The 17,781-nt window shown below is 47.8% G+C and overlaps 1 protein-coding gene across 2 annotated transcripts in view; it reads left to right on the top strand.

Moving 5' to 3' along the window:
- Positions 1–17,781, top strand: part of ELF3 (E74 like ETS transcription factor 3) — a 136,204-nt gene that overhangs the window by 63,255 nt on the left and 55,168 nt on the right. The window contains exon 3 of one of the 2 annotated variants that reach the window (XM_073561066.1): positions 404–574. The exons of the other annotated variant lie outside the window; for it this stretch is intronic. Coding sequence (XP_073417167.1) covers positions 569–574 — 6 coding nt within the window. The 5' untranslated portion in view covers positions 404–568. The remainder of the gene's footprint in view (positions 1–403; positions 575–17,781) is intronic. 2 annotated transcript variants of the gene reach the window in all.

Raw genomic sequence — 17,781 nt, 5'->3', positions numbered from 1 at the left:
CGATGGTAATACCTGTGTATTTATTATATGGTGCTGTGTCCTCCAGGTTGGCTGTCCCAGTGGAATTGTGGTGATAGAGTGTCTTCCAACAGGAAATTAGTCGGCTTTAGAAGTGCTGCTCCAGCAACTATCTGTATTTAGGACAAGTATTAGTTATATTATTCATCTTCTCATCTGGAATGATTGATATAATATGTCTTGCACTGTGCTGACAGTCCTCCTAGAGACCAAGACTTTTTGACCTTCTTGCTTATAAACTGAAATTTTACTATTGCATGTGTGTCACATTGAAGACGTGTCCAAGGCAGCACAATGTATTATCAGGCCCTTTAGGGGTTGTGGGGGGATGCTGAGAAATGCTGCTGCAGATAATGTAGAGGAGCTTTCTGCCCGTTTCTTGCAGTGTAAAGAAGATGGTAGAAATCAATTTCCTTTGTGTCCATAAAAAGCAGTGATCAAAGGGCATGGCTCCCTTCCTCATCAAAGAGATAACCAGGAGAGTAAACCTGGAGGGGAGTTTCCAAGCTGTTTATACAGAAGTGGTTGTTTTACCAAAGCCGGTGTCTACATGCAGGTACAGTATGTATTGCCTATATGCTTGACGCTTGTATATACATGCATGTATATACATAACACCTGATGCCATGCTGCGTGTCTCCAATAATAAAGGCCTAAACTAGTGAACACATTGTGTGTATACTATACCAAACAAATGCTGTCTTTTTAAGCCATACACCTACACTGTAGTGCTGCTCATTGAAAAAAATAAAATAAAAAAACCCTAAAATAATAATTATGCCATTTGTACCTAAAAAGATGTATCAACACAAGCAAACATTTAATGGCTTTTTTATTTTAAAGGTTTCTGCAGTATTTTAATTTATCCCTGTAATGTCATAAACAGAAATCAGTAATACGAGTTAATACAAGAAACTTTGTAATTTATCTTAGCACAGAAATATGCTTATTTCTTAATTTCTTCTCCTCTTCACACCTCCTAAATTCTCCATTTATTCTAAAAACTGTTAAAACCTGTGTTGTTCAATACAAGATAGACTGCCAGTGCAAAGAGGAATCAATTTACAGCTATAGGATGGGAGAGAAGAATAAGGGAGAGGAACAGAAAGACTGAGCCGGATTCACATCTACACTGCTCACTGCTACTATATAATGTCCTCCATGCTGATGCTGCTTCTGGACACGTGCTACATAGAGAAAGGAAAGGAGCAATCAATTGATCAATCCCTCTTGTCTGTGTTGTGTATAAGAGCCAGGACAAAGTGTTTTGGTGCCCTAGGCAGATGAAGCCAATGGCGTCAACCACCCCACCCCAATTGAAATGAATGGCTCAGAGACTAAAGTAACATGTAGCAAATTCTGATCAGCACTTCTAATAGAATTGTTAGAATTTTTCACAAAAAAAAGTTATCAAAAGTAAAAAAAAAGTGGAGTACTTTAGGGATGTGACTTAACAGAGAATGCAAATTCAAAGTTAGATAAAGAATCTATTAAATGGAATTCTAACACCTGATGAGGCAGTTGGGCTTGCTTTAAAAATCCATGGAAGAATGCCTATATAATTCTTTGTGAACGTTTTCTTGCTTAATATTACAATTAGTAATTTTCCATCTCTAGCTGGACTCATAAAACGCTAATTTTAATTTATAGATAATACAGCCATTTTTACATGGATTTTCAGAGCAAGTATACTAGCCTCCTCAGATCAAAGATATATCTATACATTGTAACAAAAAAGTTTTTATTCTGAAATCTGATGGCAGATCTGCTTTAAGTATTGATCCACACAAAGTATGGTGCTCGCAAGTTACATACTGTTATTTGGGCAGAGTGATCAATTTTGGTCAGAGCATGCATCAGTCCCAATGTCCTGGAAGAGAGCTTGGCATTACCAGATTGCAGACTAATATTTGTTACTTTGCCTACATAAGCCCAAACTCTTTGCTACTTGTCAATCAATGGAGCAGCGGCAGGAAGAATAGCTGTCAGCCAAACCAGAGTGCAGCTAGAGTTATTAAAGCTGTGAAGCTCAAACATTGGGTCAATAGTTGAAATTTAAATGTTTGTACTACTTTTTATGCTTTTACATTTTGATCTCTGTGTTATAATTCAATGTATATTTAACAATGTACTGTTTCTCTCCCCCTCAGGTTGTAAAGGAAGCTGTCATGTCCCATGATTTAGAATCATACAGACAGTACTGCATTTAATTATATTGTTGTTTTTCATTGCTGTGTATAGATCTGTCCATTTTAGAGGTTTTCTCCTCCCCCCTCGCATGTGACTCTCATTTCTGTAACCCCTCCCTTCTTCTCCATCTTTGAGTCTTTCTCCATCTTGGACACACACGTTTATACAGCTCTGTACAAGGAAAGTCTCTTTTTACCTACTGTAAGGCTATGTGCACACGTACCGGAACTCTCGCGGAAATTACCGCGAGAGTTCCGGAATTCCAGTCCGCGGGAAAACCACATTTTAAATTCCCGCGATTTTCCCGTGGAAAAACTAGCATTTTGCAAGCGTATTTAGCTTGCAAAATGCTAGCGTTCTCCAAGCGATCTGTAGCATCGCTTGGAGAACTGATTGACAGATTGGTCACACTCGTCAAACATAGTGTTTGATGAGTGTGACCAACTTTTTACTACTGAGGCTGCCTATGCGGCATCAGTAGTAAAAGATAAAATGTAAAAAAAATAAAAAATGGTGTTATTCTCACCTTCCGGCGTCCCGCGCAGCCATTCCCAGTAATCCTTTGCGAAAATGCCCGCGATGACGTCCGTTCTCGCGGGATCGCGATGTCTCGCGGTAATTCGCGATGACGTCGCGTGAATGACCGCGAGACTTCGCGATCCCGCGAGAACGGACGCCATCGCGGGCATTTTCGCAAAGGACTACTGGGAACGGGAACGTGGAGAGAAGCGGAAAGACTGCGCGGGACGTCGGAGGGTGAGAATAACAATATTTTTTATTTTTAAATTCTATTTTTTTACAGGGATATGGTACCCAAAGCCCGGAGGACAGTCTCCTCTCCTCCGGACCATGGGTACCATCCGCAAATGTTCTGCTTACTTTCCGCATGGTGTGCACAGCCATGCATTCCTATGGGTGCGGGATCGCCGCGATTCCGCAAATTAATGAGCATGCTGCGGTTTTTACCGCGAAGCGATTCCGCCGCGGTAAAAACCGCAGCATTAGCACAGCATTGCGGAATCCCATAGGAATGCATGGGATGCTTATTTTTCGCGGCAAAATCGCGCGGCTAAAACAGCAGTGGAAACGCGAAAAAAAGCCACGTGTGAACTCAGCCTAACTGTGCATTATGCAAGGATTCAGCTGAGAATCAATAAACCTTCTACTGGACTCTTCAACGTGCTCTTTTTCAGTCGAGTTTAAGCTATCTACGGACATCACTAAACATGAGTAATGATAAATAGACGCCATGGGATGGGAGTCTGAGCGCCCAGCACTTAGTTTGGCCATGAGGCAGAATAGAGGCAGAATAGAAGCTCTGGACAAAGCTGGGGAAGGTCGCACAGGTATCGTCATCGCTCTCCGCCTGTCCACCATTCAGAACACAGATAAAATCGCTGTGATCCAGACAGAAAAGCTGTAGAACAAGTGACACATAAGCAGCTTCTGCAGATGAAGTGGGTGTATCACTCACATTACAGCTCGGACCCACATGAGAAGGACCCACAAGCAGACAAAGACCATTAACGGGAAAGCGCTTAGGACGTTACATTGGGGCTGGATCTCTCGCTCTTTGTTTCTTTTGACGATAACCAAATGTAAAATGACAAAAATAAATGTTATGTTGGGTAAGAATTGGTTACATCATGTTCTTTACAGTTTATGTCAGGACGCATCAAAGGAGCTGGTATAGAGACCTGGATGATGAGCGCGCTACTAGTTATGTTAGAGCTGTTCTCTGTATGTAAAATGGTTAATGAGTCGCCCTCCCAGGGCTGTGGGGTACTCGGTATCGGGCCAGTCTCTCAAAGGGGTTTGTCACAGCAGCGGTGACCCAGTCCGTGGCCCTGGGCGCCCATGTAAAAGGGGTTGAGTTGGGAATAAAGTTTATAAGTGATTCGTGACGCCACCTGTGGTGTTCAGCAAGGAAGGTGTTAAGCCGACGCTGCAAGCAGATCCTCTGGGACAGATGGTGTAGTACAGCAATGATGTTGTAGCCCTCCACAGGTAGGGCTGTTGTCCCTGGGCAGTGTAGATAAAGGGTTAGGAAGAAGGTGCAGTATTTGGCACAGAGATGTAGCAGTGCTGAGGATGTTGCAGGAAGGAGGCAAGGACACAACAGGGTGCAGTTTCTTTACCTTTACTTGGCAAACGCAGTCCAGGGTCCTGATTACAGATGGCACAGGAGCAGGCTAGCCTGGAAGCAACTCAGGAATCTCTCTATCAGATAGGTTGTGTAGTCTCCTTCCTAGCGATGGCTTGAGGTACATGCAGTACAATGTTACACTGAAGTTCCTCCTTCTTATTGTCTCTTAGAACTACCTCGTATGGCAGACAGCTGTAGCCCTCTATTTCTCTTGGCTCACTCGTCGCTGTTGTGCCTCCGAGTTTTAGTTGGGAATAGAGCATTTTCAGCTAACTATTCCTCTGGTTTCTGTTGCAGGACCTTCAGTATCCATACAACCGTGGAGACCAGGCTCCAGATCATGCGCTCTCACTGGGAGGGAGCATTCTATCCTCAGCTCAACCACCAGCTTCTCTCCACACATCTACACACGTTGCCCTCCTCACACTAACTGACTATTTCCCCTCCTGGCCCTCAGAGCTCACTCCTCCCCCAATCCTGGTTCAGAGCTCCCTCTGCTGGCCTGGAGTGGGAACTGTGTTGCATGAAATTGATTAACTGTCAGAGAGACCCTTCATTGCTTCCAAGCATGACATCACCCTCCCTGGAGGAAGGCAATGCCATTGTGGCGACCATACTCCTGGGGGTGCCACATTCCCCCCTAATGTAAGTCAGCACTCCTGGGATGATAAAAGAAAACATGAATGACATATAAACATGTAAACAGTATGAAGGTTACAAGATTTTGAAAAAAGAAAAATGTACAAAAACCACAAGCTCCAAAAATAGTCCTATGATGATAAGTCCAAGCATCTATGTCCATGGGCCATTCCTGGGCAAATGGTGAACTATATACAAATTCATGACCACACAAGTCATGTGTCCAATGTCCATTAAAATATGAAGCAAGAACTTCAAAAAGGCTTCTTACAGGTTATCTGTAGGCACAAAACTTGAGAACAGTTACATATATACACAATTTCAACATTCACATAAACTTAGCTATATACGATATCTGATGGGCGGTATACCTTGTGTAGTATGGGTAGACCTGCGTAACACTGGTGTGACTGGGGATCTTACTGTTTGTCTAGTGCTCACTACTGGTGTAGTTAAACTAGGTAGTATTCTCCTTCTGACTCTTAGTCTCAACATGGGTATGACAGATTCACCATTGGCAGGGCGAGGGTTCTCTGGTTCCACTGCTGGTATGGCATCTGCTACCTGAACTTCCCGATTTTCAGATTTCTCATGAGTCACTTCTTCTTGTACTACCAGTTGGGGAAATGTCAACACTGGCACCACTATAGCATCATTTACTTTAGTCCAATTTGCAGGGATTTCTCCAAGCATGGGGCTGACCTTTTCTTCTTCCACTGGTTGGATGTCATTTTGTTCTTCCATTCTTTCTTTTAGCTGGTCAGGGCATAATTTCAAATGATCCCTTGATACTGCTGCTGAGGTTTCGCCTCCATCTTTACTAATAAGGCACATCTTGGTATTGTCAAAGTTTGAGGGTAGAATGGTATAGGGTTCAGCTTCCCATTGATCATCCAGCTTATGCAGTCTTCTTTTCCTCTTGAGGACTTGGTCTCCTGGTGACAAGGAACTGCAGGTGCATGCTGATTGTAGTGCCTTTCTTGCTTTTGTCTTGCCTGGGCTAAACTCTTCTCCACACACTCTTGTACTCTTCTGAACTGTTGCTGCCTCTCTGTGTCCCAGTCAGTATCTGGTGACGTCACTTCAGGTGTCAGGACTCCAATGTCCAAATCAATAGGCAGTTTACCAGGCCTTGCTTTCATCAGGTAGGCTGGAGTACAGTTGGTGGAATTCACAGGAATGTGGTTGTAGAGGTCTACCAGATCTGGCAACTTTTCTGGCCACAGATTCCTCTCCTCCAAAGGCAAGGTCTTCAGCAGGTCGATCACCACCTCCTTCATCTTCTCACACATGCCATTGGTCTGTGGGTGGTATGGTGTTGTCCGGATCTTCTTACAACCATACAAGTTACAGAATTCCTGGAACGCTTCTGCCTCAAAAGCAGGACCTTGATCTGTAAGCACTCGCTCAGGATACCCATGTGGTCTACAGAAGTGCTGTTGAAAGGCTCTGGCTGCTGTCCTGGCTGTTTGATCTTTGACAGGCACAACTACCAGGAATCTTGAGTAGTGGTCCACGATGGTAAGAGCATATATGTAGCCCAACCGGCTTGGGATCAACTTCACATGGTCCAGGGCAACCAACTCGAGTGGCTGCTTGGTCACTATTGGCTACAGAGGAGCTCTCTGGCTGTCTCGATCCTTTCTGCACAGGTTACATTGTCCACACTCCCGGCACCACTTTTCAATGGCTTTTCTCATACCAGCCCAGTAGAATCTCTCCCGGAGCAATGCTTCCAACTTCTTCTATCTGAAGTGGCCAGCTCCATTGTGGTATGTTTCCAGGACCATTGATGCCTCTCTCTTTGGGACTACCACCTGCCAGACCAGCTCATGAGTGCAGGCATTGATACTCCTCCGACACAGCTTTACTGCATAGATGAACAGCCGACCTCTTTCCTTCCACAACTGCTGGGTTTCTTCAGGAGCATCCATCTCTGGGTGTGAGTCAGCTTGTGACAGTAGCTCCTTCACCAGGCGGACTGCGGGGTCATTATCCTGAGTTTCTGCCCAGTCATGATGGGGCAATGGATTTAGGGTGACCTCTTTCAAGCCAGACCTTCTGTTTCTCACTCCCTGGGCACGTTGGACCGCAAGGGGCCGGTGGAAGGGAGGCAACTCTATTACCTCAAGAGCCTCAGGGTCTTCTCCTGCATCTGGCAGATTAGGCATCCTGGACAGCGCATCAGCATTGGCATTCTTGTGAACTGATCGGTACTTGATGGTAAACTCATAGTTAGTCAGCCGAGCCATCCATCGCTGTTCCAGTGCACCTAGTTTTGCAGTGTCCAAGTGTGTCAATGGGTTGTTGTCCGTGAAAATGGTAAACTTGGCTGAAGCTAGGTAATGCTTGAATCTTTCAGTCACAGCCCAGACTATGGCGAGGAACTCCAGCTTGAAGGAACTATAGTTGTCTGGGTTCCTTTCAGTGGGACAAAGCTTCCTGCTGGAGTAGGAGATCACTCTTTCTTTGCCATTCTGTACCTGCGACAGTACTGCTCCCAGTCCCACGTTGCTGGCATCCATATACAACACAAATGGTTTGTCATAATCTGCGTAGGCCAGAACTTCATCTCCTGTGAGAGCCATCTTCAGATGGGTGAAGGACCTCTCCAACTCCTCAGTCCATTCAAATGTGGAATTCTTCTGTTTGGCTTTCTTGGACTGCCCCACCAGAAGTTTTTGCATAGGAGTGGCTATTTCAGTGAAGCCTTTGATGAACCTTCAGTAGTAGCCTACCAGTCCAAGGAATTGGCGTACTTCATGGAGGTTGCTGGGCTTCGGCCAGTCCCGGATGACTATGAATTTGTCAGGATTTGGTGCCACACCTTCTGCACTCACTACATGACCAAGGTACTGTACCTTGGGCTTCAGGAGGTGGCATTTGGAAGACTTCACCTTTAGGCCAAAATTGGACAAGGCTTCAAACACCTCAGCCAGGTGCTCCAGATGGTCTTCATAAGTCTTGGAGAAAACAATGACATCATCAAGGTACAACAGGACTGTCTCAAAGTTCATGTGTCCCAGGCAGCACTCCATCAGCCGTTGAAATGTTCCTGGGGCGGTGCAGAGCCCAAATGACATATAATTGAACTCACAGAGACCCATTGGGGTGGTAAATGCGGTTTTCTCCTTGTCTGCCTCTGCCACGGGAACCTGCCAATACCCACTAGTGAGATCTAAGGTGGAAAAGTAGTTAGCAGTTTTAAGTGCAGCTAATGACTCTTCAATTCTGGGTAATGGGTAGGCATCTTTATGTGTAATGCTGTTAATTTTCCTGTAATCAACACACATTCTGATGGTACCATCCTTTTTCTTTACAAAACTATTGGAGCTGCCCAGGGGTTACAACTGTCTCTGATGACCCCAGTTTCCTTCATCTCTCTCAACATACCTTTAGCACACTGGTATTGTGTTGGGTAGAGTTGAGCGAAACGGGTCAAAAAAATTCAAAAGTCGCCGACTTTTGGCAAAGTCGGGTTTCATGAAACGAAACCCGACCCTAGGATGAGGTCGGCCACGAGGTCGGCGACTTACGCGCCAAAGTCGCGTTTCAAAAGTTTGTTTTGCGCTCTTTTTCAGCCAATCAGGATCCACGGACACTGTGGGCAACGTGATGACCTAGGCACGGGTCACCACCATCTTTCAGAAGGGCATGCAAGTGATTGGCTTGCTTTGGTGGGCGTCACAGGGGGTATAAAAGGGCGTGCACGCCGACCGCCATCTTACTTCTGCCGATCTTAGTATAGGGAGAGGTTGCTGCTGATTCTGTAGGGAGAGCGTTAGGCAGGGAAGAAGACAAAAAAACTGCTTCTGCTGCTAGCGATTTGGCCTGCACAACACACAAGTCACTGTGTGTGCAGTGCAAGGGGAGGCTATATTGTGGTGTATCAGTGGTGTTGGTTGTTGGGCTGCCTTTTAAGGCATCCTGACACGCTGGCATTGCTGTTTACCCACTGCTCCGCAAACTGCTTTTTTAAAAGCAATCCAATCTCCCTTATCCTCTCGTCACTTTGGTCACAGGCAGCTGTGCCATCGAGCGTGTCACATAGCGCTCAGATATCAGTGGGCCGCACACAATCCACAAGTGTCCAGTGTCCAAAAGTGTACGCAGAGATTCAAAATCTCCATTATCCTCTCGTCACTTTGGTCACAGGCAGCTGTGCCATCGAGCGTGTCACATAGCGCTCAGATATCAGTGGGCCGCACACAATCCACAAGTGTCCAGTGTCCAAAAGTGTACGCAGAGATTCAAAATCTCCATTATCCTCTCGTCACTTTGGTCACAGGCAGCTGTGCCATCGAGCGTGTCACATAGCGCTCAGATATCAGTGGGCCGCACACAATCCACAAGTGTCCACTGTCCACAAGTGTACGCAGAAATTCAAAATCTCCATTATCCTCTCGTCACTTTGGTCACAGGCAGCTGTGCCATCGAGCGTGTCACATAGCGCTCAGATATCAGTGGGCCGCACACAATCCACAAGTGTCCACTGTCCACAAGTGTACGCAGAGATTCAAAATCTCCATTATCCTCTCGTCACTTTGGTCACAGGCAGCTGTGCCATCGAGCGTGTCACATAGCGCTCAGATATCAGTGGGCCGCACACAATCCACAAGTGTCCAGTGTCCAAAAGTGTACGCAGAGATTCAAAATCTCCATTATCCTCTCGTCACTTTGGTCACAGGCAGCTGTGCCATCGAGCGTGTCACATAGCGCTCAGATATCAGTGGGCCGCACACAATCCACAAGTGTCCACTGTCCACAAGTGTACGCAGAGATTCAAAATCTCCATTATCCTCTCGTCACTTTGGTCAAAGGCAGCTGTGCCATCGAGCGTGTCACATAGCGCTCAGATATCAGTGGGCCGCACACAATCCACAAGTGTCCAGTGTCCAAAAGTGTACGCAGAGATTCAAAATCTCCATTATCCTCTCGTCACTTTGGTCACAGGCAGCTGTGCCATCGAGCGTGTCACATAGCGCTCAGATATCAGTGGGCCGCACACAATCCACAAGTGTCCACTGTCCACAAGTGTAGGCAGAGATTCAAAATCTCCATTATCCTCTCGTCACTTTGGTCACAGGCAGCTGTGCCATCGAGCGTGTCACATAGCGCTCAGATATCAGTGGGCCGCACACAATCCACAAGTGTCCACTGTCCACAAGTGTACGCAGAGATTCAAAATCTCCATTATCCTCTCGTCACTTTGGTCACAGGCAGCTGTGCCATCGAGCGTGTCACATAGCGCTCAGATATCAGTGGGCCGCACACAATCCACAAGTGTCCACTGTCCACAAGTGTACGCAGAGATTCAAAATCTCCATTATCCTCTCGTCACTTTGGTCACAGGCAGCTGTGTCATCGAGCGTGTCACATAGTGCTCAGATATCAGTGGGCCGCACACAATCCACAAGTGTCCAGTGTCCAAAAGTGTACGCAGAGATTCAAAATCTCCATTATCCTCTCGTCACTTTGGTCACAGGCAGCTGTGCCATCGAGCGTGTCACATAGCGCTCAGATATCAGTGGGCCGCACACAATCCACAAGTGTCCACTGTCCACAAATGTACGCAGAGATTCAAAATCTCCATTATCCTCTCGTCACTTTGGTCACAGGCAGCTGTGCCATCGAGCGTGTCACATAGCGCTCAGATATCAGTGGGCCGCACACAATCCACAAGTGTCCACTGTCCACAAGTGTACGCAGAGATTCAAAATCTCCATTATCCTCTCGTCACTTTGGTCACAGGCAGCTGTGCCATCGAGCGTGTCACATAGCGCTCAGATATCAGTGGGCCGCACACAATCCACAAGTGTCCAGTGTCCAAAAGTGTACGCAGAGATTCAAAATCTCCATTATCCTCTCGTCACTTTGGTCACAGGCAGCTGTGCCATCGAGCGTGTCACATAGCGCTCAGATATCAGTGGGCCGCACACAATCCACAAGTGTCCACTGTCCACAAGTGTATGCAGAGATTCAAAATCTCCATTATCCTCTCGTCACTTTGGTCACAGGCAGCTGTGCCATCGAGCGTGTCACATAGCGCTCAGATATCAGTGGGCCGCACACAATCCACAAGTGTCCACTGTCCACAAGTGTACGCAGAGATTCAAAATCTCCATTATCCTCTCGTCACTTTGGTCACAGGCAGCTGTGCCATCGAGCGTGTCACATAGCGCTCAGATATCAGTGGGCCGCACACAATCCACAAGTGTCCACGGTCCACAAGTGTACGCAGAGATTCAAAATCTCCATTATCCTCTCGTCACTTTGGTCACAGGCAGCTGTGCCATCGAGCGTGTCACATAGCGCTCAGATATCAGTGGGCCGCACACAATCCACAAGTGTCCACTGTCCACAAGTGTACGCAGAGATTCACAATCTCCATTATCCTCTCGTCACTTTGGTCACAGGCAGCTGTGCCATCGAGCGTGTCACATAGCGCTCAGATATCAGTGGGCCGCACACAATCCACAAGTGTCCACTGTCCACAAGTGTACGCAGAGATTCAAAATCTCCATTATCCTCTCGTCACTTTGGTCACAGGCAGCTGTGCCATCGAGCGTGTCACATAGCGCTCAGATATCAGTGGGCCGCACACAATCCACAAGTGTCCACGGTCCACAAGTGTACGCAGAGATTCAAAATCTCCATTATCCTCTCGTCACTTTGGTCACAGGCAGCTGTGCCATCGAGCGTGTCACATAGCGCTCAGATATCAGTGGGCCGCACACAATCCACAAGTGTCCACTGTCCACAAGTGTACGCAGAGATTCACAATCTCCATTATCCTCTCGTCACTTTGGTCACAGGCAGCTGTGCCATCGAGCGTGTCACATAGCGCTCAGATATCAGTGGGCCGCACACAATCCACAAGTGTCCACTGTCCACAAGTGTACGCAGAGATTCAAAATCTCCATTATCCTCTCGTCACTTTGGTCACAGGCAGCTGTGCCATCGAGCGTGTCACATAGCGCTCAGATATCAGTGGGCCGCACACAATCCACAAGTGTCCACTGTCCACAAGTGTACGCAGAGATTCAAAATCTCCATTATCCTCTCGTCACTTTGGTCACAGGCAGCTGTGCCATCGAGCGTGTCACATAGCGCTCAGATATCAGTGGGCCGCACACAATCCACAAGTTTCCACTGTCCACAAGTGTACGCAGAGATTCAAAATCTGCATTATCCTCTCGTCACTTTGGTCACAGGCAGCTGTGCCATCGAGCGTGTCACATAGCGCTCAGATATCAGTGGGCCGCACACAATCCACAAGTGTCCAGTGTCCAAAAGTGTACGCAGAGATTCAAAATCTCCATTATCCTCTCGTCACTTTGGTCACAGGCAGCTGTGCCATCGAGCGTGTCACATAGCGCTCAGATATCAGTGGGCCGCACACAATCCACAAGTGTCCACTGTCCACAAGTGTGTGCAGAAATTCTAAATCTCCCCTGTCCTATAGACACCTTGTACCTTGTTTTACATTACTATATAGTTTGTTGGATTTTGTCTACATTTCTACCAAAAATGAGGAAGGCTGGTGGAAGAGGCCGTGGAATTGGGCGGGGGTTGGCAGCTGGTAATGATGGTGTTGGTGGTGGATCTGATGGTAGTGGCAAGAGCAAAATAGGACCGAATGCAGGAGGTGCTGACCCTGCGTCATCGTCTGGCTACATAAGGACTCGAACGCTTAGTTTTCTAGGAGTTGGCAAACCGCTTTTAAAGGCAGAGCATCAGGAAAAAGTTTTGTCTTACATTGCTGACTCAGCCTCCAGCTCTATCGCCTCCTCTTCTTCAGTTGTAAAAAGTAAAAGCACTGAGTCGTCATTGGAGGCTCATGTTCATGAACCACACCTTTCCTTGTGTCCCAACCAAGATTGAAGGATGACGCAGGCCATACTACTGATTACTCCATGGAGCTGTTTTCACATACCATGCCTGGATTATCAAGTCAAATGGTGAATTACCCAGGCCAAGATGAATCTGACATGGAGTGCACTGATGCACAGCCGCTGATGGATGATTCTGCTGGTACATTCACTCAGAGCACTACATTGTCCTCGCAGTGTACAGAGCCAGATTTTGACCCTGATGAGACTCAGGTGCCCCTTCCCGCACACTATACCACCATACACGGTGACACAGAGAAAGGTGCACATGACATAGAAGAGGAGGTGATGGATGACCCAGTTGTTGACCCAGATTGGCATCCATTGGGGGAAGAGGGTGCTGCTTCCAATAGCTCAGATGAGGAGCATCCACAGCAGACATCGACATCGCAACAGCTGTTATCTGGCAGGCCCGGAGCACTCCAAAGACAGGTTCCAAACATCAAAAGAGTTGCTGGACAGCTTGTCCAGAGGGTCAAAAGATCACAGCGTGCTAGGCCGCAAAATGTCTGCCAAAGTAGGAAGAGTGCAGTGTGGCAGTTTTTTGAACAAAATCCTCATGATCAGGCCAAGGTTATCTGTAAGAAGTGCGCAAAGACCTTTAGCCGAGGGAAAAATCTGAAAAATTTGAATACCAGTTGCATGCTTAGACATTTAACCAGCATGCACTTGCAAGCGTGGACACAACACCAAACCTCAAGTGCCACATGTGCAACTGATCACAACGAAGGTAGTCAGCAACGCTACATTGTTTCCCCCACTGTAAGCCCACCGGTTAGCACAGCAGCAAATGTTGAGGTGTCGTTGCAAGGCCACAGCAGTCAGGGAATCCTACTGTTATATCAACAAAAGACTGATTCTAGGCCAACAGAAAGAACAACAACTCCATCACCATCATCAACCCTCTCTCAGTCCGCCCTGTCCACCGCTACTTCCACCATATGCAGCTCTCAAGTCCAGCTCACCCTCCCAGACACTATGAGTAGGTCAAGAAAGTACTCAGTCTCTCATCCGCGTACACTGGGTTTGAACGCCCACATTGCCAAACTAATCTCGTTTGAGATGATGCCCTTTCGGTTGGTGGAAAGCACAGCTTTCCGCGAACTCATGGCCTATGCAGTACCACGCTATGACCTACCCAGTCGCCACTTCTTCTCTCGCAAAGCCATCCCAGCCCTCCACCATCATGTGAAAGACCGCATTGTCCATGCACTCAAGCAGTCAGTGAGCGGAAAGGTGCACCTCACAACTGATGCATGGTCCAGTCGGCATGGCCAGGGCCGTTACGTGTCCATCACTGCGCACTGGGTTAATGTGGTGGATGCAGGGTCCACAGGGGACAGCGGTGGTGGGACAGTGCTGCCTAGCCCACAGTATAGGAAACAGTTGGCTGTAGGCGTTTGACCCTCCTCCTCCTCCTCCAGAAGCGACAGCTCGTCCACAGAGCGCAGTCGTACGAGCACTCCATCTGCAGCTGCCACTGTTGCACACGATGTGTCCCCCTATCGAGCAGCTAGTGGAAAGCGTCAGCAGGCTGTGTTGCAGATGATGTGTTTGGGCGACAGACACACCGCCGAGGTGCTGGCCGAGTACTTGAAGCGACAAACTGAGTCATGGCTGGGCAGTGTACATCTTGAGGCAGGCAAGGTAGTTAGTGATAACGGCCGTAATTTTGTGGCAGCCATAGCCCTTTCAAAACTCAGCCACATACCTTGCTTGGCTCACACCTTGAACCTGGTGGTGCAGTGCTTCCTCAAAAATTATCCGGAGTTAAAAGCCCTGCTCCAGAAGGTGCGAAGACTGGGCGCGCACATCCGCCGGTCGCCTGTACACTCCGTTCGTATGCAGAAGCTGCAGCGATTGCTCCACCTTCCCAACCACCGCCTCATTATCGACATTGCAACAAGGTGGAACTCCACCCTGCACATGGTGGAGCGGCTGTGCGAGCAGAGGCAGGCCATAATGCATTTGTGGGAGGATACACGGCCAGGCACTTTGAGAGCAGACATGGAGTTGACAGGCGTGCAGTGGTCGAAGCTGAAAGACCTTTGTAAAGTCCTTCAGTGTTTTGAGGAATGCACACGGCTGGTAAGCGCAGACGACGCCATCCTAAGCATGAGCATCCCACTTATGCGTCTGCTCATGCAAACTTTGACGCACCTTAAGGAGCAGGCGTCTGCAGCCAATGTTGATGAGGAGGAAGAGGAGGAGGGAATCCTTGATGACATTCAGCCATTGTCTGCTCAGGGACCTCTCCTGGACGAGGTGGAGGAAGAAGAGGAGGAGGAGGAGGAGGATGATGGGGATGATTACTTAGGGGAGGAGGATGCATCTCGTGGGGCAAGTGAAAATGTTGGCGTGGCAAGGTCTGGTACAGGGTTTGTGCGTGACTGGAGGGATGTGGATTTGCCAGAAAGTGCTCCTCCACCCAGCACTCGCAGTGCATCATTGACACCGGGAACATTGGCCCACATGTCAGATTATGCCTTGCAGATCCTAAAAAGGGACCCCCGCATTGCCAAAATGATGAACGATGACGACTACTGGTTGGCCAGCATCCTGGATCCACGCTATAAAGGCAAATTACAAAACATCATGCCACAGGAGAACCTTGACCTAATATTGGCTAATAAACAAGCAACTCTGGTAAATTGGTTGCTTGAGGCATTCCCAGCACACAGCAGCGGTGATGGTTCTCACACGAGCCGTACGGGCCGGGGGCAGCTTGGCAGAGGTGTTCGTGGTGCACACAGCAGAAGTGGCGTTGGAGACAGGGGTTTCATGACAATGTTGTGGACTGATTTTTCAAATACCGCTCACACAACTGGTAATACTGCATCGATGGAAAGTGACAGGAGACGGCAGTTGTCAACTATGGTTACAAACTACTTTTCCTCCCATATCGATGTTCTCCCACACAGGTCATTCCCCTTTGACTATTGGGCCGCTAAACTGGACACCTGGCCTGAATTGGCACAATATGCCTTACAGGAGCTCGCTTGCCCAGCTGCAAGTGTGCTATCGGAAAGAGTCTTCAGTGCAGCTGGATCAATCCTGATAGAAAAAAAGGACCCGTCTGTCAACCCAAAATGTGGATGATCTAACCTTCATTAAAATGAACCACGCATGGGTTTCCAAGGATTTTGTCCCACCTTCCCCTGATGACACATAGGGTGACAGAAAAATGGCTTGCTTTGGTCCACCTCTTCCTGGTACTTCACCTATTTCGCCTTTTGCATCAGTTGAATGTCCAACATCAACATATGCCACTTTCTAAAACTCCCTAACTGTGCCTTCTCCCCCCCCATGGCCGGGGTCACCACCTAGCGCACGACACCGTGCGAGTGCCGTTGCCCTGGACAGGTGGGTAGGCCGACTCTTGGGCGCGGGCACTGGCACAGGGTCCCTCATAGTGCAATCAAGTGTCTCTGACGGTGGTGGTGCACACCCGCCGTCAGACACACCGCTGTACTATGAGGGGCCCAGTGCCAGTACCGACGCCCACGAGTGGGCCCCCCTTGCTTGGCCAGGGCCCCAGCATTTGCAATCTTTACCTCTCCCTGCTCCTCCGCTGTGTAATCTGGGCCGTCAAATCCATACTGTGCCTGACACCGTCTGAGCCTGCCTCCTGAGACATATATTTTGAATGTGTACGCTATCCATACATGTTATCCGGGGATACGGTACCCCTTCTAACCTTTGTGCAATGACGTGCAATCCATACTGGGCCTAACACCGTCTGAGCCTGCCTCATGCTGTATAGACATATATTTTGAATGTGTACGCTATCCATACATGTTATCCGGGGATACGGTACCCCTTCTAACCTTTGTGCAATGACGTGCAATCCATACTGGGCCTAACACCGTCTGAGCCTGCCTCATGCTGTATAGACATATATTTTGAATGTGTACGCTATCCATACATGTTATCCGGGGATACGGTACCCCTTCTAACCTTTGTGCAATGACGTGCAATCCATACTGGGCCTAACACCGTCTGAGCCTGCCTCATGCTGTATAGACATATATTTTGAATGTGTACGCTATCCATACATGTTATCCGGGGATACGGTACCCCTTCTAACCTTTGTGCAATGACGTGCAATCCATACTGGGCCTAACACCGTCTGAGCCTGCCTCATGCTGTATAGACATATATTTTGAATGTGTACGCTATCCATACATGTTATCCGGGGATACGGTACCCCTTCTAACCTTTGTGCAATGACGTGCAATCCATACTGGGCCTAACACCGTCTGAGCCTGCCTCATGCTGTATAGACATATATTTTGAATGTGTACGCTATCCATACATGTTATCCGGGGATACGGTACCCCTTCTAACCTTTGTGCAATGACGTGCAATCCATACTGGGCCTAACACCGTCTGAGCCTGCCTCATGCTGTATAGACATATATTTTGAATGTGTACGCTATCCATACATATTATCCGGGGATACGGTACCCCTTCTAACCTTTGTGCAATGACGTGCAATCCATACTGGGCCTAACACCGTCTGAGCCTGCCTCATGCTGTATAGACATATATTTTGAATGTGTACGCTATCCATACATGTTATCCGGGGATACGGTACCCCTTCTAACCTTTGTGCAATGACGTGCAATCCATACTGGGCCTAACACCGTCTGAGCCTGCCTCATGCTGTATAGACATATATTTTGAATGTGTACGCTATCCATACATGTTATCCGGGGATACGGTACCCCTTCTAACCTTTGTGCAATGACGTGCAATCCATACTGGGCCTAACACCGTCTGAGCCTGCCTCATGCTGTATAGACATATATTTTGAATGTGTACGCTATCCATACATGTTATCCGGGGATACGGTACCCCTTCTAACCTTTGTGCAATGACGTGCAATCCATACTG

This window comes from Dendrobates tinctorius, unplaced genomic scaffold (genome assembly GCF_039654945.1).
Source record: "Dendrobates tinctorius isolate UK_male_01 unplaced genomic scaffold, ASM3965494v1 ptg000312l, whole genome shotgun sequence".
NCBI classification, from domain to species: Eukaryota; Metazoa; Chordata; class Amphibia; order Anura; family Dendrobatidae; genus Dendrobates; species Dendrobates tinctorius.
Note: the sequence above shows the minus strand (reverse complement) of the source record. Positions and strands in the feature narration are given on the sequence as shown.